Below are 26,509 nucleotides of genomic sequence, written 5' to 3' on the forward strand. Positions count from 1 at the left end.
AAAGAGAATTTTTCGAGAATATTTTACAAAAAGAGATTTTTCTATCAAAATTAATAAATTTTCATGAAAATGGGAATTTCCACGATAAGATAATTTCAACAAAAATTTTCTATAAAAAGAGAATTTTCACAAAAATGTTTTCCAAAAAAGGAAATTTTCACGGAAATGTTCTATAAGAAAACTTTCATAAAAATATTCTACAAAAAGAGAATTTTTCCGAAATTTTTCTATAAGATAGTTTTTACGAAAATGTTCTTTAAAAAGAGAATTTTCATATAAATGTTCTACAAAAATGAGAATTTTTATGAAAATATTCTATAAAAAGATAAATTTCTTGAAATTTTTCTATAAGAAAAAAATTTCGAAAATTTTCCCGAAAAGAAAAATTTTACTAAGATGTTCTTAAAAAGAATAATGTTTACTAAAATATTGTATCAAAAAAGAAATTACAAAAACAAATTCACAAAGATTTTCTATAAAAAGAAAATTTTCCCGGAAATATTCTATAAAGAGATAAATTTTACGAAGACGTTTAAAAAAAAATAATAAAATATTAGCGAAAATATTCCATATACAGAGAAGTTTCTATAGATCGAGAATTTTTTCAAAAATGTTGTGTCAAAAGAGAATAGAAAAGTGTTCACGAAGATTTTTCATTAAAATAGAATTTTTCTCGAAAATGTTCACGAAAATATCATTTAAATAGATAATATTCACAATTTCCATAAAAGGAGAATTTTCACTTAAAGTTTATATAAAAATAGTATTTATTCGAAAGTTTTCCCTTAAATAAGTATTTCCGGAAAAGATTCATATGAAAAAGGTGAAATTTCTCGAAATTTTTCTATAAAAAGATTTTTTCTCGAAAGTTTTCTATAAAATTAGTATTTTATCGAAAGATTAATTTAAAAAGGGAAATTCCTCGAAAATTTTTAACTAAAAAGAGAAATTTTTCGTAAATTTGCTACTAAAAAATATTCAAGAAAATTTTCTATAAAAAATAATTTTTACGAACATTTTTTAATAAAAAGTAAAATTTCTCGAAAAATTTTGTATGAAAATAAATAATTTTCTTGAAATTTTTTTATAACAAAGTGAAAGTTTTTGATAAGTTTCTATTAAAAAGAGAATTATCTCGAAAATTTCGTACAATTCTCCTCAAGGAAGAAAGATAATTTTCTTAAAAATTTAATAAAAAAAAATTCTCGAAAATAAAAAAATGAATCTCGAAAATTTTTAATATAAAATAAATAAAAATAGAATATTCTTAAAAATTTTCTAATAAAAAAAATATATAAAAAAGAAAATTTCGCAAAAATTTTGTTTAAAAGTGCAAAACTTCTTTAAAAATTTCAATACAAAGACAAAGCTAGAATTTTTCAAAAGATTATGGTAAAAGCAGAAATTTTTTTAAATGTTCTTTTTATAATATGGAAAGATAACCAATATTTTTTTAAATTTTCAGTTAAAAGAAAATTTTGTATGAAAAATATTTCCTACAAAATTTGTTGAAAAATAAGAAATTTCTTTAGAAAGCTTTTATAGAATTTTCTCAAAAGATTATTGTAATAGGAGAACATTTTTTTGAATATATTCTTTTTATAACAATATCGAAAGATCACGAATATTCTCGAAAAAAGTTTTCCAGTTAGTTAGCTAGAGAATTGTTTCAAAACTTTTTTACAAAATGAGAAATATTACAAAGATTTTCTTTAAAAAAAAGATAATTATTTGGAAAATTTTTTGAAAATTTTTATAAATATAGAAATTTTCCCAAAAGTAAATCAGATAATTTGTCAAAAACAAGTAGGAATGTATAGTCGGGCATGGCCGACCATATAATACCCTACACCATTAGTATATATTTAAAATTTTTATTCTCCGTAAAGAAACTTTCATGTTGAATTTTACCTTAATTTCAAAATATTTAAGCAATATATTGATAAAAAAAAACACAATTCTCTAAATAAAGCCCGATCATTACGAAAATCTGCACTTATTTGTGCCAACTTTTAGAGAGATAATAGAATATTTGACGTAATTATGACATAAAAAGTCCAAATCGGGAGGTACGGATGTATGGGGGCTAGGTAAAATAATGTACCGATTTCAACCATTTTCAATAGTCTTGGTCCCTGTGCCAAAAAACATGCTTGAGCCAAATTCCATCAAATTATCTTGAAAATTGAGGCCTGTACCTTTTTCATGGACAGACGGACATGTCTTAATCGACTCAAAAATTATTCTGAATCGATCGGTATACTTTAAGGTGGATATTGGACCAATCTTTTTGTGTGTTACAAACATAAGCACAAACGTATAATACCCTCCCCCTATAGTGATGTAGGGTATAAAAACAACTTAGTTATCGAGTTAAATTTATTTCATTGAATTGATGTAGGCCATGCAAAGTATCTAGGGTCCAGTATAGACCGATCGATTAAAAAATTTCTCCCAATCGTAGAGACATATTTTTCCATATCTATCTTTTTCTTATAATTTAACCTTAATTAAAGGTTATTTTTTAACATATCAAAGGAAGCAAAAGAATTTTAAAATATAATTTAGAAATTTCATCTAAAATAAATACACTTTAGAGGCATTTACTTAATTATTTATTTTACAATTTAATTATTTTTCATTTATATATGCATAAAGTAATAAATAAACATTTTATCTTTTCCTTCTAATATATAGTAAATACATATCTACATATATACATATAAATATTTTATCACAATTTTGCATCAATAATTTTCATTACGTAGAGTAACTGGGCACAAAACACTTTTCACTCTATCATTACATGTATTGTGTTTAAAAAAATAAAAATAAAAGAATAAAAAACATTAAACATTACTTTTATTAATATTGATTTAAAAATTCATGCATTAATTCATTCATATAATTTATAAAAAAAAATACAACATACTTACATAAATATTTATTATCTTTACATTATATAATATGTATTTAAATTTATTACTATTTAATTATATGCAAATAAAAAAAATAAACAAACAAAACCAAAAAATTTTAACAAATAAACTGCACCTGCTGAATAATGACCAAAAAAAAAACGTATGTATATGTAAATATCTGAAAAACAAACGTTTAAAATCGGTGATAAACAAAAAAATCAACCTGCCTCTACTCCCCTCAACAAAATCATAAAAACGTGCAACAATCTCAATATAAAAACACGCAAAATTAACTAAAAACTTTAAAATTAAATGCAAAATTTTAAATTAAAAAAAAATTATGTAAAATATGTATAATTGTTTATAAAAATTCGTTTTATAATTGTTACTACTATTCTACTCTACCTACTACTACTACTATTTTGTATTACTACTTAATTTCTACTACTACTACTACCACTACTCTGCTACTACTATTTACTACTTCCGCTTTTAATTAAAACCTCAAAATTGCAACTATAAAATCTATCCAGGAAGTCATTCGTTTAGTGGTAAGTTGCATTTGTAATGTATGATTTCTGTTCATTTCACAATTATGTTCCATTAGACAATTGTGCAATTCACAATCGATGTTGTATCGTTGTATATTATAAAAATTCTTTAAATGTAATTCTTAAAAACAAAAACAAATCAATAATACAAAAAATTTACCACATACTACAATACAACCGTACAACACCGTTTGTGAATAGAACAAATATTTATTTAGTTGCATTTGTTTGGTTTACTGTTGTTATTTGTTACACTTTTAATTAATTTTATTTAGTTTTTCGATTTAACTATCGGTGTATGTGAGTGTATGTGTGTGAGTGTGTTTTATACATTTTAGTTTAGTTTTAAAAATTATTTTAAAAATTTTATTGCATTTAAATACTCTAGTAAGGCAATACAATAAGGATACAGTAGGTATCTGGCTATTTAATAAATAAATAAACTAATATAAATTATGCTTAACTAACATAGATGCAAAAACAACAATAAAACTTTTAAAATTTTTTTAAATTAAAATATTTTATTTAAAATTTTCTATTTTTATTTTTAAATAAGAGAAAGAATTTAATATAATAAAAAACAGTAGTTTGTTTAATATTTAAATGCTCTTTAGAAACTAATTTCAATATATGTAACAGAAGTAATTAAAAAAATTGGAATAAATTATATTTAGAAGAATTTTTATATATAAATTATAAGGCAGGTATCCAGCCCGCTAATTCTAGTTCGCCACTTTATTACTCAAATGTTCACAAGGATGTCCAAGAGATTAGTTTCCTAGACATGCAAATTTCTGTATTTAATTCATATGAGAGCCGATCTATATAGTACGCCAACTTAGTACATAGATATCGAAGTTCCTTATTCAAAATTTGGAGAATTGTAGTTCCAATTCGGGCCATAAATAACGGAGATTTGAGCAAAAATCCGAGACAACCTCTAAAAATTTCATCAATAACTGAGATTTTTTTATTCATGCTCAAACAGAAATTGCAAAAAGCAAAATAAATTATCATACGGTAAATTTTGTTATTGTACTCTGTTTATAAAAACAATGCAGAGCGAGAGCAGCAAAGCAAGAGTAGCAAAGCGAGAGTGTGTTGTTATTGGCTAGAAACATGAAATTAAGTATGAGAAGCCTGGCTTAAGTTAGAAGCCATAAAAGGGAACTTTTTGGTACTTTTTTGCTTTTTAAAAGGTATTTTTTAATTTTCTTTAATATTAAACCTAAAAATATGAAATTAAGTATGTGGAGTCTTAATTAGGCGAAAACCGATAAAAGGGAACTTTTTAGTACTTTTTCGTTTTTCAAAAGGTACTTTTTGAATATTCTATAATATTGAACATAGGAACATAAAATTAAGTTTGTAGATTCGGAATAAGGTGGAAACACATTAAATGGAACTTTTTGGTGGGTTTTTGAGTTTTCTATAATAATGAACCCAGAAACATGAAATAAAGTATATAGAGTAGGAATTAGGTGAGAACCGGAAAAAATTAACTTTTTGGTACTTTTTCGTTTTTCAAAAGGTACTTTTTAAGTTTCCTATAATAATGAACGTAGAAATATGAAATTAAGTATGTTCAGCCGGAAGTAAGTGCTTTAAAAGAAGAGTTTTTGCCAAAAATTTTCTATTAAAATAGAGAAATTTTGCCAAAAAATTTTCTATTAAAACAGAGAAATTTTGCCAAAAATTTTCTATTAAAATAGAGAAATTTTGCCAAAAATTTTCTATTAAAATAGAGAAATTTTGCCAAAAATTTTCTATTAAAATAGAGAAATTTTGCCAAAAATTTTCTATTAAAATAGAGAAATTTTGCCAAAAATTTTCTATTAAAATAGAGAAATTTTGCCAAAAATTTTCTATTAAAATAGAGAAATTTTGCCAAAAATTAAATAAAAAGAAATTTTCTGGAATATTGTCTACAAAAAATGGTGAAATTTTTCGTAAAATATTCTATAAAAATAGTAAAATGTTCCCTAAAATTTTCTATAAAAATAGTAAACTTTTTTTAAATAGAGAAATTTTCCCAAAAATTTTTTATAAAAATGGTGAAATTTTCCCAACATTTTTCTTTTAAAATAGAGAAATTTTCCATTAAATTTTTTCTATAAAAATATAGAATTTTCTCCCAAAAATTTTCTCTTCAAATAGACCTATTTTCTGGAAAAAATCTAAAAAAATGTAAAGTTAAAAAGGAAAAATCTTTTAAAATAACATTTTTCAACAAAATACAACTGAACCCGCCAAATAGAGCTTTTAAGTTCATAATTATGTTTAATATACTCGTATCTCGACAAAAAGCTGCAAAACCAAGTTCTATACTTGCCTTGATGACCCTGATGAACTTTATAATTATAGGGCCTCATTTGACCCTAGCCCCTATAAAAAGCACCCATCAAATTTTACTTAAATATACACAGTTAAATTAAACAATAAATCGCTTAAGTATATAAATGCTTTATTATGAAATCTAAATCACATTTTATTCGTATACAGGTGTAGGGTATTTTATGGTCGGCCCCGTCCGACTATAACTACTTACTTGTTTTACTGACTATTGATATGAGGACTAGGTGTAAAAATAGAACGATTTCAACCGTTTGCAATAGGGCTTGTCCTTAGGTCAAGAGAAAAGTATGAAAAAACTTTACATGGACAAACAGACGGATATAGCTAAATCGATTCAAAAAGTGATCATGAGCCGATTGGTATACTTTTAGGTGGGTATACACATAATTCTCTCCCCACTATAGAGGGTTACGGTTTCAATAGACAAGAGAATTTTTCAAAAGTTTTTATTAGAACAAAAACCATTAAATCTGAGGAAATACACCTAGGCCTATATCAAACATTTTGTGTGGTTCTTTACAATCATTTCTGGTCTGGTGTATTTAAATACTAGTCTATAGGATGCACATATTAATAGATTCTTTACTTTTTGAAGAAAACAAACGTTCTATTAAAAAAAAGAATCAAATATTTTCTACTTCTAGTTTACAATTTGTTCACATAATTTCCTTTTAAATTCAAATACATATATACTTTAACAAATAGTTTATTACTTACCGCATAATATGTTCAGTATTTTATGGACAATGAACAAATAATCTGCAACAATTTTTTATATGCATATCATGTGTACTGGTTTTTAAAATCCATTTTCATTAAACTAAAATAAAACTGTGGTTTTTAGTATATGAATTTAAAACAAAAAAAAATGAAAAAGAAATTGCATACAAATGCATATAAATTAAATAGTAAAATTTACAAAAGAATTTTAAAATTCAACCAAAAATTATGTGCGGATTTTAATTAAGTAAATCAAATTTACAATTATTAAATATATTAAAATATAATTTTATAAGTTAATTAAATATTAAATTATATGCATCGTTTACTGTGATTCATCTGATGGCGTATGATTTATATTTATATACGAAAGTTAATTTTAATAGTAATCATACGCCTAAGATATTTGTTAAAACGTTAAATTTGAAACGTTTGATGGCGTATGATTTATATTTACAGTGAGGAAGTTAAACAATAGTAATCATACGCCTAGAAGATTTTAATTCAATAAATGAACCAAAAAATGAGTAGAATGTGACATAAAATAAATTGATCCCGCAGGGGCCTTCAATCTGAAATTGATGATAAATTTCCCCTTTAAAAATGGTGTAAATATTTCTTTATGTAAATAAAACTTTGTACTGTTTACTACAAAACATTTGTAAATATCTTTCAAAAATAAAAATAAATAAAAAAATTTATCTTTTATTTAAATTTAATTTACTTCATTTATTAAACAATAAAACCAATAAACTCTTGTTGATTTCTGTGTGTACTTTTTGCCCTTTATTTATGAATATTTCTTGTTTTTATGTCTATATAATAGTTAAATATTTATTTAATTGTTTTCAGATTAATTGTTGCATGCACTAAATACCTAACCAAAAACAAAAATGTTTTATGTGTTGTTGTTTTTATTTAAATATTAAACTCTATGTGAATTTTTATTGCAGAAATGTTTGAGAGAGAAAAAAAATCGAAAAAAAAAAAATAAATCAATAAATTTGTTTTCTAAAAATATGAATAACTAAAATATTTTGAATTTGTTTTCTCGTTCTTTTTGTGTCTGTGTGTGTTCTTTTCATGTTGTACAGCTGCATCTGAATGCTCGAATGAACGTTTGAAACCCTATAATGGTTCATGTTATCTATTCGTTTCATATCCGGAAGTAGATTGGTGGACAGCACAACAAGTGTGTCGGGGTATGGGAGCTAAATTGACATCAGTATCATCGGCTGATGAGCACAGGTGAGTGGTGTTTGTGAAACGAACAATTCAATGAATTTTAATAAATATCGATAGACTTTATTACAATCATATATTGATAAAACGGAAACGGATGTGTTGTTACAATTACAAGTTAGATTTTGTAACTTGTCTTTGTATATTTTCAACAAATTTTAACTTAATTATTTCATTTATCAATGGTTTTTTCCTTATATTTATCTCTTGTTTTTTTTTTCTTCTTCTCCATTTATTCTAATAACTTACAAAATGACAACAAAAACCATTTAGATTTATAACCTCCAATATCCGTAATCAAATTGACTATTCGCCACAATTGATTTATTGGCTGGGGGCTGAATTGGAAAAGAATGGTCAATTCGAATGGACAGATGACTCTAAAATGAGCTTTCAGGTATGTAACTCAAGCGCGACATTAAATGCATTTCTAAAACAAGAAAAATGTTTTCAATTCATTTCTTTTCATTAGTTTCTTTATTCAATTCTTTGTTTGTTTTTAAGCATTTTCCTCCATATCTAAACGAAATGAAATATTTAAGTTTAGTTTTACTCAATTAAATTTATTATTTTCCATTTGTTCTTGTTCAAATTGTGGGATCTATTGTTTAGCTTTTAGCTCCAATATATTAAAGAGTTGGTCATTTAAAAAGGGTGTTACAAACCAAAAACATTTTGTTGTTTCATTTTTGTTGAATACTCTATATTCCAGATTAGTATTTATAAATGACTATATTTGGTTTCTGTGGTTTTAAATTGTTTTACATTAAACTATTCATTGTTAAACTATATAAAACGTTTTCCATAGTCTTTGCTATACAAGATTGCAATTTTATTAACAAAATTATTAAGGTAATTTAAAATAATTAAAATTTACCACAAAAATACTAAAAATAAAAATTTTACATTATAATATGCAGTATATTAAAATTAAAAAGAATTTAAAAAAGCCTTAGTCTAAAAGATTTTCTGAAAAGGACATTTGATATCAGTTGAATTCAATTATCCTGTATCTACAGAATTAATTTTATCAGAGAAATTTTTATTTGCTATATAACTAGTTTATGACGAATTTTGACAAAAGCCAGTTTAAGTAATTTTTTGAAAGCGTCCTCATGTTGGGAGTAGGCTCGATTTTGAATAGATTCTCACAAAATTTAGTAGTGAGATTTTGGATCCTATAAAATCATTTATGTCGAATTTCATCAGTTAAATTATGTGTTTCACCAGTTGTTAGTCATACCGTATTTTCGCTGGCTACTTTTTATGGGCAGTAAGGTCACGAACGTCAAGGTGCTTAAGGAGAACATCAGCTCTTCATCTACTGGGTTAAGTTTCTTTGACGATTCACACTTTGCTCAAGTACTCGAGCTATATAATCTCTGACCATTGTTGCTCCGTTGCTTAACTTCCAAAATGTTAAAACATCTTTTACGTTCATAACCACATAAATGGGATAGTCAATGTTGAGTCGGTTAAATGTGGTAAAAATCTCTTGCGTATACAACCACGTAAATCGAATAGCCTATGTTGAGTCGGCAAGAGAACATAATCTGTAGACCGAAACATGAATCCATTAAATAAGTCAAAAATTTTTTTCTCAAACACAGAGATCATATAATGATAAATCTGGTATGAACAGACTTTTCGTGGAAAAAACCGGGACAAGTAAGGAAAATTCAATGGTATCACTTGTATAAGATGCTTTTCCCAAATCATTCGACACACCCATAGCACATTCGAAGTACTGACTATATCCAGAACTAAAGTTTTCTTTGTATAGAAAAACTCCGAAACTTTGCTCTGACTACCAGTTCGAGTAGTACCAAATTATGTAGTTCTTTTGTTCGACCCCATGTCAAATTACTCCTAGGAAAGGCCGAGAATACATTTCATTAAACCCAGTTAATAGTCTCGACAGGGCACCTTTTTTCCCCGGGGGTAGAGTTAACCCATTATTGATTAATTCGTAAGTTAGTTAATTAGGTAGTTAGTTAGTTAGTTAGTTAGTTAGTTAGTTAGTTAGTTAGTTGGTTAGTTAGTTAGTTAGTTAGTTAGTTAGTTAGTTAGTTAGTTAGTTAGTTAGTTAGTTAGTTAGTTAGTTAGTTATTTAGTTATTTATTTAGTTAGTTAGTTAGTTAGTTAGTTAGTTAGTTAGTTAGTTAGTTAGTTAGTTAATTAGTTAAGAGAAATCTGAATTTTCTCTTAAATTCTTAGTAAATTTCCAATATGCAATTCAGTAATTGTTAAAATTTATTTTAAATGATATATAAAAATATTGATATATTTGTAATCATTGAACTCTATATTACCGCCATTCAATTCGATACCTTTCATTACTTTTCATTACATTTATTTTTATTACATACAACTAACTATTATTGCATTTCATTACATCCTCTACTTTTTAATCATGTTCTTTTCATTTTTGTTTCTTTAGGGTTGGCTACCTGGTCAGGGTCAATTTGATGCAATGCCCTCTGATGCCACTTGCTTGGGTTTGCAATGGAAAATGTCGCCCACTCCAATGCTACCATCTGGTCTTTATTGGCAATCGCAAAAGTGCAATAAAGTTGGTGGTTACGTGTGTAAGAAACCAAAGGAATCATTTGGTAATTTTGCTTTTAGTAATTTTACGGTAACAGGAACGGAAGGACGTCTTGTTTCGCCAGGTATGTATTTAAAGGATGATGACATGAACATACATACACATACATATAGATGTAGTTTAACATTATTCGACATTTGGTAAATACGAGTAAATATCCTTAAAATTGAACATTACAAACAAAACTTCATGAACATACATTATAAAAACAAATATATGTAGGTACAGCAGTGAATACTGGAAACACTTGTAATGATACTTTAGGGGTTAACCTGCAGTTTAACAAGAGGTCAGAGTAGCACTTTTGGACTTCAATTGTGTTTAATTAGTTGTGTTTGTGTCTGATTTATAATAATCACGTCAAAACTACAAATCACAGTCTTAGTGTTACGTTCAATCATTAGTTCAGTACAGTACACTAAGAACAGCTGGAACTCGTACAAGTTTTTCATTATGTTGCATGTAAACTATTGCAACATTTTGCAATCAGAATTCGAAATCATGCTCTCTCTGCTTCATAATAAGCATTTTGTTTTAATATTTTGTTCTTTTCATGCTATCGGACAACATTGAGCTCTTGAACAATTGTTGAGATTTTGATACATCATATGTATAAGATTTATTTGGATTATATGTATGAAATCTAATAAAAAATTAAAAACGTTTACTCTGCATTTGTTAGACATGGCCATGGAACAGAGAACAAAAGGCTACCCAGCAAACACAATATTGATCAAACTGGAAGTTGTATTAGATAGGAACAGTTTTAAGAATTAACTGATTGATTCGGTTATTATTTAATGAACATTTTTATAACTAATGCAACTTTTTGCTGGGATATATTTAATTATTATTTAGAACATAACCAAACAAATATGAAACGTTTTTAATTACATAAATTTACGAACATAAAATCATAACAAATATTGGCAAACCTGTATTTATTTCTAATGGGTTTGACTTTTAAATGTCTAATTATAATCAAAGACATCAGGTAAAAAGTTTCAATATTTTACCAGCAAATTATAATATGTATAATTGATACACATATGTGCGCCAAGACTATTCTACCGAATAGCCTTTTCACTAGTCTATAACTTGTCTATGGCCTAGACTATGTTCTTAATCCATTCCTACAGTATAATCTAATATATGACCACAAAGTCCACGTACTAGATTATTAATTAGTTCTTGAACTACTTTTTAGATTATTCTATACTTTGGTCTTGTTTTTTACTTCAGTATTCGAACTAGTCTTTAAAATAATCTATTCAGTAATTTATGGACTAATAAGCAAAAGCTTATGAAACAGAAAAAGTACTTTAATGTCACCAACAGATCATTCGGTTCAATTTTGAACGGCTTAATATCCATTTTAATGAAATTCGTTAAGCTTTATATACACGGTGGTAAGGTCTTACAAAGTTGTCAACTTACAATTTTTGTCTGGCAAATTGTCAGAATTGCTTTTTCTAATAACGTTTAAAAAAAAAGTTCACACATTTGTATACATTTTCTGCCAACGTTGTAAGATCTGACAACCATGTATACGTTGCATTAGTTGCTCATCTTGGAGACATTCCATAACAAATCATCTAATTCTGTCCTTTTATAGATGCGAACGAACATACTTTTTGATATGCATTCAATCGTAAAGTTTCTGGTAAAGTCCCCTTCACACGAGCACACAAGTAACATTAATTATTGACATCTTTGCCGGTCTAAAAAGCCGGGTGTATCAGCAATTTGGTCTTGTAAATTCACACAGCTGTTTGGTCCTCTCTAAACCTGGTAAAGCGCCCTTCACTCGAGCAGAGATACATGCTGGAACGGCTAAAATTAGCGACGGCTGGCCGCCGGTAATATTTTTTAAGCCGCTGTCGACTTCTTTTGGCCCAAAAGCTAAGCTGACTTAAACGTAGCCGCTGATAAAGTTTGAAATCACACATGTATTTCAGAAAATAATTTCACCAATTTGAAAGTAGTTCAAAGGTCAATTTCTGAAAATGAAGTTAAATTGCCCGACTATTTAGCCGCCGCCGATATTTTCTATAATAAGCCGCCACCGATCATTTTGCATTGGCTTGTATCTCTGCACACGAGCACGTCAAAATTTTGTATAAACGAGAACGGATAGGATCGTTTAATCACAAAATGTAATGAAATAATGAAAATAATAGTGAATAGTGAAATGGATATAAATACATTTGTTATTCTGTTTGTAATTTCATTAACACAGTTTTTCGACCCTAAAACGTCCTTATAGATAGCGGCGTCAATTAAGCCATGTCCGTCTATATTTTCTAAAAGTCTTAGGTATCTTCGGGACCTAAATCTTCAACAATTCTATTTCCTATATAAAATCAGAAAAATCGCAGTTTAAATAAGGGAGGTATGTGCAAAACTCCTATTGAACCTTGAAACATAACTGAGAAACTACGGTGCTTTTTGAGTTTCCTGTAATATTGAACCTTGAAACATTAATGTATGAATGTAGTGGGGTAAATAAGAAGCTTAAAAGGGATTTATTGGTACTTTTTCTTTCTTCATTTAAAAACTATCCGTTAATTTAATTTTCTCTCATGACAATGCCACTAATATCAAGTTAAACTGGCGATCCTTGTAAGCTGATCATAATAACTAAAGCTGGATACAAAACCATAACTTTTGGCTATAACAGAAACATTACTACCTATTTTTAAATCGTGAAAAACTTGCTGTCTTCTAATTAAATACTCATCCTATAAATATACATTATAAGATTACGTTCTATATTTGATTTCAAAATCATATTGTCTTTCTTTTCCTATATCCTTACAATATACACTCATATTTACATAAACAAAAATATTTTCAAACTCTATTTGTATTTATATATTGTTTAATACTCCATTAATACCCATCACTCCCTCTCTTTATATTTCATGCAGCATACCCAAATACGTATCCGTTAAACATTGACTATTGGATACATATTAAAGCAGCCGAGCGTACAAGGATCATTGTACAATTTCAAAAAATCGATTTGGAGCCACAAGATGAATGTCTTTATGACTTTATAAGTATACAGGATTATGATATTGTATCGAAAATAATCCTAGAACCTGGCACAAATACAGTACCAATGGCAATGTTGATGTCAGATGAACAATTTACAGCTTATGAAAATGATAACGATAACGGCATTGGAGATGTTGATGGCGGTGATGGTGTTGTTGACGATGATAATAATCAGGATGTTGACAATAATGGTGGTGACAATGGTGGCAATAATGATGCTACTGCTGATGATAATGATAATAGTAGTAGTAGTGATGATGATGCAGATGACAGTGATGACAATGGTGCTAACGATAACGAAACAACAACTTTTAACAAAAGAACTAAGAAGACGAATAACCCTAAGTTGCAACTACAACATCTTCATCAACAACAGCAACAGCAGCCCCATGTAAGAATGCGTCGAAGTCTTTCAGTCACCTACAAGGCCAGACAAAGACGCAAACTTATTGAAAGACAAACTCAAAGTAACAGTAAAAGTAAAAGTCAAAATCGTAAGAGAAGGAGAAAAAGAAACCACACTGCCAAATTACAACAAGACACACAAAATTTTCATCATTTAGCAGCAATGCATCACAAAGATGAAACGGTGGACACTGAACCGAATTTACAAAAACGTAATAAAAATAAATATAATAAGAACACAAGGTCGCATCATGATAGCAACAATAATTATGGTAAAATACAACATCAACAACAACAACACATTAAACACAGACAGACGCCAAGGAAACATCAACGTAATAAGGACGTTGTGACAAGAGAAAATCAACATGGCAGTTCATCCTGTATTAATGAAAATCCCAAAAGATGTAGACGAAAAAAGTCCGCAACGGATATTGAAAATTTAAGAACAAATAAAGCTTTAGTTAAGCTGCCAGCAAATATAGCACGTTATCGTCGTAGCACAATATTAAGTGACAATTCTCTACCTGCCTCCGATAATGCCCAGTCATTTTTGCCCTATGTACGTTGGTGTGGTTCGCACGAATCGAATATGTCTAAATTTGATTTTGTTTCACGTTCCAATGAGGTTATGTTAAACTTTCACAGCGACTACTCGATAACGGGTCTGGGGTTTGCTGCAGTGTGGAAGGCTATTGATGTTTCCGGTTGTCCTTTACGCACACTTACCTCCCGGGAAGGCACTATTTTTTCGCCTAATTACCCACATTTTTTGCTCAATAATTTAAATTGTGCTTATGTGATTCAGGCTCCGGTGGGCAAACGTGTCTGGCTGGAGTTTATTGAATATGACTTCCAATCGGACGCTTTGTTGGAGGTGGATATTGGTAATGGTGTGTTTAGGCCATTTCGTTTGTCGGATCATTTAAACGATGGCATGTTTGTGAGTTTAAGGGAACAGTTGAAGGTGCAATTTCGAACGGGTCAACATCCGAGAGGCAAAGGTTTCCAGGCTATTTATCATACAGGTGAGTTGAAAAAAGCTTAAAACTTAAAGTATTTTAAGTAAAACCTTAATTTTTCTGCAGAGCTTTAGAAGTTTGCTAAAAAATTTGAAAAAGTTTTTTAAGTGAGTTGAAAAAAGCTTAAAACTTAAAGTATTTTAAGTAAAACCTTAATTTTTCTGCAGAGCTTTAGAAGTTTGTTAAAAAATTTGAAAAAGTTTTTTAAGGAAAGATGCTATAGATTTCTATAGAAAGCTTACAAAGCTTTCTAAGGGAAGCTTATAAAGCTTTCTAAGGAAACTTACAAAGCTTTCTAAGAGAAGCCTACAAAGCTTTCTAAATGAAGCTTACAAAGCATTCTAAGGGAAGCTTACAAAGCTTTCTAAAGAAAGCTTAGAAAGATTTCTAAGAGAAGCTTACAAAGCTTTCTAAGAGAAGCTTACAAAGCTTTCTAAGGGAAGCTTACAAAGCTTTCTAGGGAAGCTTACAAAGCTTTCTAAGGGAAGCTTACAAAGCTTTCTAAGGGAAGCTTACAAAGCTTTCTAAGAGAAGCTTATAAAGTTTTCTAAGGAAAGCTGATAAAGTTTTCTAAGTGAAGCTTCCAAGGCTTTTTCATGGTAGTTTATAAAGCTCTAAGGAAACACTGAAAAGTTTGGTAATTTGATTTCTTAAAAGAATTATTCAAAAAATTTTTAAAGAGAACTTCGAAAGTTCTCCGAAGAAAAAAACTGCAAATTTTTTTAATCACAAATTCAAAAGTTTTCCTGGGAAAACTTAAAGATCTGTATTTTTTAAAGAAAAACTCAAAACAGAAAAATCGAAAGTTTCCTAAAAATAACTTTGAAAGTTTTCTGAGGAAAGTTTCGAAAGTTTTTAAGCTAAATTTCAAAAGTATTCTAAATAAAACAGATCTTTACGAAAATCTTGAATGTTCTTAATAGAAACCATAAAATGTTTAGAGAAAAAGCTTTTAAAGAAATTTTCAAAAGCTTTAAAGGTATACTTCTTCTGCATTTAAATAAAACTTTAAAAGCTTTCTAAAGTTCAAAAATTTTATTTAAAAGCTGTGCATGAAAAACTTCTAATGTTTTAAAGAAAACTTTAAAAGCCTACTGAAGTTCAAAAGTTTTTTAAATATCTATAAAAAAATATACAAAAACTTTCTTAGAGAAAGTTTTGACGTTTTCAAGTAATAAATTTCAAAGTGTTCTTTAGACAATATTATACATTTAAAAAACCATTTAAAGTTTTCTATTGGAATTTTTTTCAAATTTTCTATTGGAAGAATAATAATAAATAATATAATAAATATTTTGATTGGATGCAGCTTAATACTATTTTCATTAAAAACCCCAAACTAACTCAAGCCTAAAAGTTCTAAAGTTAGTAGCGAAATGCTGCAAACTAAAACAATATTGCTCATAATAAAGACCACAAAATACCCGATTAGCTTTTGTTTTACCCTACCTCAGATTGCTATTTTCTGATAAGAAACACCTTTTGTTGTGTTTGCCCTTCGTCCTTCGAACATGTTCTAAAAAATCATTGAAGCTGAAAGTAAAATCATCTAAATTGTGTGGATTTAGTGAAACTACCATAAATTGTGTCATTTTGACATTGTAAAACCTTTTTCAATTGGTTTATTCAACTCGATTTAAGCGAAGAAGCTAACACACATTAATAATGCATGAATGTTTCTAAAAAAAATTTATAACATTTATTGTTGAAGACACAGAGATTAACTTATAGTCTTTACAACATTTTTCTTTTACAGTTGCACAAATGGAAAGACGTGAACGTATCATCAACTTGACCAGCAATGACACTGGTTATCTATATCAATTGAACTATCCGCATGATATGGCTGAAAATGTTGACTATACACAACATTTGGTGGCACCATTCGGTCATAATATTCTGCTAGAGTTGCATGGTGTGGAATTTACTGAGAATGGTTGCCAGGATAATAATTTGCTTGAGGTAGGTCTAAGTGTGTAAATTAATGTTTGTCTTAAGAATGTGAGTGTGTGTATGTGTGTGTGAGTTTTGAAGTAAGTTTAAGTATGTTCCTTGGCAAAAGGACCGCCAACCGAACACCTTTGCCAACAAACAACAGCAGTGAGATTAACGATGGAGAGGTAGTTGTTGTTGTTGGCGTTGCATGTTGATTACATTTGTATGAGTATGTTGAAAATACTTAATAACACTGAAGTAATGAATTATTTGTATATTAGGGTAGTTTTCTTTTAGGTTTTTCTCTCAAATCTTAGGCAGAGCGTTTGGTTTTAATCATATTTAACCAACATTTTCACAAAAACTCCAAATTCTATTGAAATAAACTTTTTCTAATACAACCACACTAATGTATTATACATACATATGTATGTATGTGAATCATATACTGTTAAGTTTGATGTGATGTATTGGCCAGTTTGCTTGCGTGTTTAACGAACGTACGAAAATTAATGTTAGACAGTTTAGTTTTAGTTTACACATAAACTTTGCCAAACACACTCAAAGAAAACTTTTAGTAATAAAACTGTTTGTTACAACTTCTAATAAAAATTATACAACTCTAATAAACAATCCATCAACTGTTTATGGCTTTGAAATATTACCCTAAACTGTTGGATATCTTTCAGTTTTAAATTCTCTCAAAAACATTCGAACATCCTAGCCCACACTATACTTTTCTCAGTGTATATATCCACAATAGTTCCCAAGTAGTACTACTAAAGAGGTGAGAATAAACAACTTTTTTCTTTTTCTAAAAATTCATGTTGTACGAGAACGTTGAGTTTTCGTTTTCTTTTTTTCCTTTATACAAGGTTCATTGTAATGAAAATTAATGCGATATGAAGAGTGGCACCACAACCCCAACACGCAGCAACAACATGAGCCATATTCAGTATGACATTAATATTCCCCCTGGCACTAGTAGGTCAACAAACACTATGTATAACTACTAGTTGGCTGGATGACTGACTAACTAAATGGCCAACTACTGCAAGTCTCTGGAGGAATTGAAGTAAATAACAGAATCGCAAAAAAAAAACAAGAACAACAACAGCAGGCTAATTTAACATATTTAAGTAGGAGACTTAAAAGAAAATGTTTTTTGTTTCGCTCATCTGTAAATAAGAGTGCGATTGAATTAAATAAGTGGGGCTTGTTGAAAACTGGTGTCTTGCAAATGGCGTTTGTAAAGAATTTTATTTTTAAATTAAAAATTAATTAGTATTATTTTATTTAGAGGAAATTTTCAAAATAATCTATTAAAAAAGAACATTTACGACAAATTTTTCTCTTAGGAAAAAATTGCAAAATTTTTCATTCATACGAAAATTTTGCTAAATTTATTTTTTAATTGAAACTTTCAGGAAATTTTTTGATATAATAAATATTGTTTTTTTTTTGGAATTTTTTTAAATCACTTTTTATAATTTTTTTTTTTTCAAAATATATTTTTCCAGATAATTCTATTTTTTCTATAGAAAATTTCCTCTTTATTACAAAATTTTTTTGAAAATATTAAATTTTCAAGAAAATTCACTTTTTAAGGAAATTTTCAAGTAAATTTTTTTTAGGAAATTTTCAAGAATTTTTTTTAGAAAATTTCCAAGAAAAAATTTTTATAGGAAATATTCTAGCAAATTCTTTCTTTTCTAGTGAATCTTATTGTGATAATTCTTTTTTTAGAAAATTTTCTAAAAAATTCTATTTCTATGGAATACTTTCGAAAAAATTTTCTTTTTATACGAAATTTTCAAGAAAATTCTCTTTTTAGGAAATTTTTAAGAAACATCTTCTTTTTCGAAAATTTACAAAAAACTCTCTTTTCTATGCAAAATTTAGAAGTAAATTTTTAAGAAATTTCTCTTTTTATAGAAAATTTTCCTTTTATAGAAAGAGAATTTTTCATTCTCTTTTTATAAAAAATGTTCGAGAAAATTCTATTTTTGTATAGAATGTCCAAAAAAACTCTCTTTTTATAGAAAATGTTCAAGACATTTCAAAAAATTTCCCTTTTATAGAACACTTGTAAAGAAATTTTCTTTTTTCCAAAACTTTCATATTTTAGAAGTATTTTTAAAAAAATTTTCTTTTTTACGAAATTTTCCCATTATTTCTCATTTCATAAAAAAATTCCTTTTTCTTATAGAAAATTTTAGCAAAGTTTCTCTTTTTATAGAGACCAAAATTAAAAAACAAAAATTCCTTTGATTATAAAAATGTTATTGCAACCAAACTTTATATTCATTTAACTTTATATTTATTCAACTAATTTCACTTTATAATTTGTTTTGTCTTATATTACACCCACCTCACCCCTCTAGATCTATGATAATTATGCCGACAATAATGGCACCAAATGGCAACTATGCAAATTTCAAAATGCTAATTTTCATACTGGCAGTCCTCTCGATGACAACTACTTAACCACAAATATATACGGACAACATCCGGGGGAATATTTTCCAGATTCAAACGATAATAATATGAAAACAACATTGCCCGTAACATTCAACGGAAATATGGAGACATCATCAGCAACAACAGTTGCTGAATTTCTTCTACGTCAACATCAACAACACCAGCAACAGTATAGTATACCAGTACCGGCGTCACCACCTCCCGTCTACATAACATCATATTTAAATACGTTGTATATACGTCAGCGTACCACTGCCAAATCCATTGCCAATCTTAATTGTTCCATAAGCTTACAGTGGGGTAAGTACCAAATAATATTTAATGTATGCATTATCATGTAGATAGGGGTATGCAAATACATGTACTCATATTACTTAGACATCAAGTATTTAAACAACAAAGAAGATGACGTTGTTGTCAACAGCTACAACAACTACAATGTTGTTATAATAACAAACAATAAGATTGTTTCAAGAGTTACTAACTAAATGGCTAGAAGTTTAATGAATAAACGTAATGTAGTTGGCAGTAAAATATTTTTATTAGGACAGTGGTTATCTTTTTTTGATCTCTTTGCAAAATAAGTCTTCGAAATCCAAAAATTTGTTCAAACATGATAAATTAATTAGCAAAGACAATGCTTACAAATCAGTGAACAGGCCACATCTTAGAAATTATTTAGCTGAATTGAGTTTTTGTTAGCCGAATAAGATTTATTTCAGTAAATTTAAGTAATTAACACTAAAGTTGAATAAAAAATTTTGGTCTAACTAACTAACTAAATAACTAACTAACTAACTAACTAACTAACTAACTAACTAAGTAACTAACTAACTAAATAACTAAGTAACTAACTAAGTAACTAACTAACTAACTAACTAAATAAATAAATAAATAACTAATTAACTAACTAACTAACTAACTAACTAACTAACTAACTAACTAACTAACTAACTAACTAAATAACTAACTAAATAACTAACTAACTAACTAACTAACTAACTAACTAACTAACCAACTAACTAACTAACTAACTAACTAACTAACTAACCAACTAACTAACTAACTAACTAACTAACTAACTAACTAACTAACTAACTAACTAACTATCTATCTATCTATCTATCTATCTATCTATCTATCTATCTATCTATCTATCTATCTATCTATCTATCTATCTATCTATCTATCTATCTATCTATCTATCTATCTATCTATCTATCTATCTATCTATCTATCTATCTATCTATCTATCTATCTATCTATTTATCTATCTATCTATCTATCTATCTATCTATCTATCTATCTATCTATCTATCTATCTATCTATCTATCTATCTATCTATCTATCTATCTATCTATCTATCTATCTATCTATCTATCTATCTATCTATCTATCTATCTATCTATCTATCTATCTATCTATCTATCTATCTATCTATCTATCTATCTATCTATCTATCTATCTATCTATCTATCTATCTATCTATCTATCTATCTATCTATCTATCTATCTATCTATCTATCTATCTATCTATCTATCTATCTATCTATCTATCTATCTATCTATCTATCTATCTATCTATCTATCTATATCTATCTATCTATCTATCTATCTATCTATCTATCTATCTATCTATCTATCTATCTATCTATCTATCTATCTATCTATCTATCTATCTATCTATCTATCTATCTATCTATCTATCTATCTATCTATCTATCTATCTATCTATCTATCTATCTATCTATCTATCTATCTATCTATCTATCTATCTATCTATCTATCTATCTATCTATCTATCTATCTATCTATCTATCTACCTATCTATCTATCTATCTATCTATCTATCTATCTATCTATCTATCTATCTATATATCTATCTATCTATCTATCTATCTATCTATCTATCTATCTATCTATCTATCTATCTATCTATCTATCTATCTATCTATCTATCTATCTATTAATCTATCTATCTATCTATCTATCTATCTATCTATCTATCTATCTATCTATCTATCTATCTATCTATCTATCTATTTATCTATCTATCTATCTATCTATCTATCTATCTATCTATCTATTTATTATCTATCTATCTATCTATCTATCTATCTATCTATCTATCTATCTATCTATTATTTATCTATCTATCTATTTATTTATCTATCTATCTATCTATCTATCTATCTATCTATCTATCTATCTATCTATCTATCTATCTATCTATCTATCTATCTATCTATCTATCTATCTATCTATCTATCTATCTATCTATCATCTATCATCTATCTATCTATCTATCTATCTATCTATCTATCTATCTATATATATATCTATCTATCTATCTATCTATCTATCTATCTATCTATCTATCTATCTATCTATCTATCTATCTATCTATCTATCTATCTATCTATCTATCTATCTATCTATCTATCTATCTATCTATCTATCTATATATCTATCTATCTATCTATCTATCTATCTATCTATCTATCTATCTATCTATCTATCTATCTATCTATCTATCTATCTATCTATCTAAATAGACACTTAGATAGATAAATATCTAATTACCTATCCAACTAAGTAATAACAAAACGTGCTTGCTGAATTAATGTTGTATAACCTAAATTTTTAATGAAATTCTAATGTTTCAAAATCAGTATCCAAGGTTGAATATTATCAAAAGAAATATAACTTCTTTATAGTCCTTCAAAACATCTTTAAAATTGTAAATTTAAATTTCATATTAATATTAAAAAACCATAATATTATTCAGTGTTTCCTAAAATGTCCTTTCAAATGTAAATATTCCAAAATAAACGAAAAATAAAATTCAAAATCTATAAAAATGTTGAAAAATTTTACATGAATAAGTGCATGAATTAAAAATAAGGAAAACTTCAAAAACAAATGAATTAATTATTTATACCATTCATTTGTTACTGCAAAATGTTCATTTTATTTTATTTATTCTAGTTGTTTTTATTTTTTATATTTTATGCACTAGAAAAATATAGTTTTTTTTTTTAAGTAAATGTTGGCAGTTCTTGTTGTTTTCGTTGGCAGTCTTTGTTTGTTTTTCTCTCTAACAGTAGAAAGAAGTACTAAAGCACTATAGCATATTTTGTTTTTAAAGCCAGTTGACATTTAATTGATGTTGGCATATTTATGTATATTGTTTACAATTTAAATGTTGTTCTACTTGCTCGTTTCACTTTACATTTTCATATAATTTTCTGTTAAAATTACAAAAAAACAATTGAATTTTAGTAATGATTTTTACTACTTATATCTAAAACATAATAAATTATTTTTATGTTTACAAAATTGTATAAAAAAACGTATTCAGCTAAGAACAACCTAATTCAGCAAAAATATTTTATAGATATTTTTTAATATTTTTATCAAAAACAACTGCAATTCAGTTAAAAGTTTTTGAGTCATATTATATCATATTCTTCTAAGAAAAAATCTTAATTCAGCTAAATTATTTTAAGATATCTAATAATCAAAAACTTAATTCAACTCAATATTATCATGATTTCAAAAAGAAAATTAAAAAAAAATTCTATTCAGCTATGAAAATTATAATTCAGCTAAAGGTTTTTGTGGTTTATAAGATGAATTTATGAACATTTTTATTAAATTGTTTGAAAAATTTCCATTCAGCTAAGAAAAACTTAATTCAGCTAAATGGATTTATGGATTTTAATTAGTTAATCACAAAATCGAAAAAAAACTCTATAATATTTTATAATCAAAAATTTTATTCAGCTAAAGATTTTTATTAAAATGTACTAAATTTATAAAAGTAATAAAAATCCGTATTCAGCTAATAATGACTTAATTCAGCTAAATGGTTAAATGACATTTCTTTAATATTTATGTTAGATATATAATATAACATTAATTGAGTTAACATGTTTTGTAATTTTAAAAAATGCCAAACAAATTTTTATTAAGCTTATTAAATAACAATTTTGTTAACAAACAAAATATATGAACATTATAAAAAGAATTTAATTTATTTTCAAGTTAAAATAAAATAAGTTTATTATAATGAAACTTAACAATTTTATTTTACATTTAAAATAATACTTAACTTGTGGATGTTTTAGCATATTTATCATAAAAATAATAATAACCAACACAAGAAACATATGCATAACATTTCCGTAAAATCCTTCCTCTAACTTCCGTTTTTAAAAATCTCACAAACAAACTCTGAAACAACAAACATTCTGGCAAACAATACAACAAGTATACAATTATAATATGAAGAATACTTATTTGCATATAAAATGATCTTAAATAAACTCATATATGAATACTTCATGATTTTTTTATAAACTGTTTTGGGAAATAAAAAAGGAAGAGAAATAAATAATTTTTGTATGTATATGAAATTATAAAACAATAAAGATTAAAATCTCTTTTACAAAATATATATTTCATTTCATGTTAAACAAATTAATATGAATGTAAACAATTATATTTGTGCTGATAATGTTCTCTCTGTTGACCATTAAAACTTAAAAAAAAATGCTGAAAATAAAATTTCAAAGTTTATCATAACTAGTGAGCAACTTTTCCGAAATTGATGCCTTTGCTAACAAATTTATTTTCAGAATTTATTATCTGAATAGCAATATCTAATCGAAAATTTTATATCCTCAACAAAAATTCTTTAAAAATCTTTAGTCTTTTAGATGAATTGAGTCTTTATTAGGTAGACTTAACACTAGACTATAAACTAGACATAGACCAGACTCTGGACTAGACTATTGACCAGACCATTGACTAGACTATTGACTAGACTATAGACTAGACTATAGACTAGACTATAGACTAGACTATAGACTAGACTATAGACTAGACTATAGACTAGACTATAGACTAGACTATAGACTAGACTATAGACTAGACTATAGACTAGACTATAGACTAGACTATAGACTAGACTATAGACTAGACTATAGACTAGACTGTAGACTAGACTATAGACTTGACAATAGGCTAGACTATACACCCGCCTTTAGACTTGACAATAGACTAGACTATAGACTAGATTACGGACTAGTCTATAGATAAGACTATAGACTAGAGCTCAACATAATCCACATATAGGCCTTCTTTAGAAAATTACATTAACGCTAATTACTGGCATAAAAATGAGAGTTCGACGATGATGATATGAACCAAAATCGGTCTGCAAAAAGGTATGGTAAATTAATAATGACAATCGACATACTTAGGAAAATATTTCTTTATTCCATATTTAATAACGACTAATCTAGAACTAACCCCATATCCTATAAAAGGTTCCCTTCAGGAAAGAGTTTTAGTTGTTAAAATTCGAGTTTTTTTATTTCAAAATATAGTGATGAAATTTGACATAAACATGTTCTATACAAAACAAAATCTCTGTACAAAATTGTATGAGTATCGGTTCATAATTGACGCATATAAGGTTCTCTTTATAAATTACTCATACGCTCACGGTTTAAAAATTAAACAAAAATATTTTGTTTTTAAAAATTTATATTTTAGTTAAAAGTTAGTTTAAAAGATTTCGGTCCATAATTGACTTAAGCCATATTCCAAATATTATCTTGATGTGTATAGGAGAGCATTCCTTTTATGGCATACGGTTTGATTCATAGCCGAATATAACATTACTTATCACTTGTTTAATTAATTTAAATAATGACAATAGAAATTTTTCATATTTATTGACTGCTATAAGTTTTTTTTTTTTGCTTTTTACAACTGTAGACAAAATTTAAAGGACCAAAATTCATTGCAAACATTTCTCAAGTTTCTATCTACATTTTCTACATTTTTTTTTTTTTTTTTTTTTTTTGAAAATTTATTGACCAAAACTCATTTACTACTTATTATTTTGAATGATTTTCAGATAATAATTACAAAATAAAATTAGCATCTGGGGATAAAAGTGTCGAATCGTGTCAACCGAATCCTTGTCAGTACAATGGTAAATGTGTGGTTAACAATCGTACCAGCTACTGTCAGTGCCTGGGACATTATACAGGAAGGTAAGTTGAGACAAGACAACAGACAGACAGGCCACTTTATTTTATAAATAAATTATATTTTATAAATAAACGAAGCCAATTAAGTAATTTATTTATTAAAATAAATTTTTTTTTTTTCAAAAATAAAAAAACATTTTAGATTTTGTGGTTTAAATTTGTGTGAATTGGAACCCTGCGTCTTTGGTAAATGTGAATTAACTACGAATAATTTTAAGGTAAGTCTAACATGTTGCACGACCTACCACCACACATGTGTGCTTTAGTCCACTGGGTGTGAAGAGTGTTTATTTGTTAAAATACAACTTTAATTTATAGTGCCAGTGTCAACCTGGTTATATGGGTACGACATGTGAACAAAAACAAAGACCTTGTGCTGACAATCCTTGTGAGGGACGTGGTATTTGTATAGAGAAAAATGGTGGTTTCTTTTGTCGGTAAGTAGTCGTATGTATGCTGTCTGTGTGTGTGTGTGTATGTTGGATGGTTGTGCTGAGGTGATGAGATGCTGTTCACTTTGAATTTATTTAAAATAATTTTAGTTTTTTTATTTATTTAGTATGTATAAACAAACTTAAACTTCCTCTTCATTAATATTCTTTGTTATTTTAAAACGTACAGTTGCTATGCTTGGTGGGAGGGCCACCGCTGTGAAAAACGTATGCTTCACATACCTTACAAACCTTTATCGGAGCGTATGCTGCAGGAACCCTTTTGGTTGGGTCTAATTACTGTATTTGTGGTTTTAGCTGTTATAGGTTTGGTTTGGTGTGCGAAGCGACATTTTCCAGAGAAAATCGAAAAACTATTGGCTGAAGAAGCTGATCGTAATAGGCGTAAGTTAAAAACGAAACAAATTAAACATAAAATTATAACATTTATAGTTTCTTTTTGTTTTCGTTGAAAATTATTCGAAGCACAAAGCTTATTTAAGCTAAATAAAAATTCTCAAATGTTTTGCTAAATTGTGCTTTGGTGTTATACATACTTACTCTGTATAAATTGAAGTTGTTTATTTAATTTAAAGTTGAAAAAAAGTTTGAATTAAAAACAATTCAAAACTACTTCCATTTGGTGCTAGATCATAAAGTGGAAATAGTTTTCAGTTTTTACATTAAACTTTTGTTTATAGGAAGAATTCTA

The 26,509-nt window shown here is 27.3% G+C and overlaps 1 protein-coding gene across 5 annotated transcripts in view; it reads left to right on the forward strand.

Moving 5' to 3' along the window:
* The window catches only part of LOC111685989, a 102,985-nt gene that overhangs the window by 54,332 nt on the left and 22,144 nt on the right, over positions 1-26,509 (forward strand). For 4 of the 5 annotated variants that reach the window (XM_023448274.2, XM_046945638.1, XM_046945639.1 and 1 more), the window contains exons 9-19: positions 3,455-3,472; positions 7,642-7,795; positions 8,063-8,186; positions 10,230-10,461; positions 13,328-14,890; positions 16,641-16,846; positions 19,204-19,600; positions 25,231-25,369; positions 25,509-25,584; positions 25,685-25,803; positions 25,988-26,202. In XM_023448274.2, the coding sequence (XP_023304042.2) occupies positions 3,455-3,472; positions 7,642-7,795; positions 8,063-8,186; positions 10,230-10,461; positions 13,328-14,890; positions 16,641-16,846; positions 19,204-19,600; positions 25,231-25,369; positions 25,509-25,584; positions 25,685-25,803; positions 25,988-26,202 (3,243 nt within the window). The remainder of the gene's footprint in view (positions 1-3,454; positions 3,473-7,641; positions 7,796-8,062; positions 8,187-10,229; positions 10,462-13,327; positions 14,891-16,640; positions 16,847-19,203; positions 19,601-25,230; positions 25,370-25,508; positions 25,585-25,684; positions 25,804-25,987; positions 26,203-26,509) is intronic. The other variant, XM_046945637.1, reaches the window with a different exon arrangement.

Source organism: Lucilia cuprina, chromosome 3 (genome assembly GCF_022045245.1).
Source record: "Lucilia cuprina isolate Lc7/37 chromosome 3, ASM2204524v1, whole genome shotgun sequence".
NCBI lineage: Eukaryota > Metazoa > Arthropoda > Insecta > Diptera > Calliphoridae > Lucilia > Lucilia cuprina.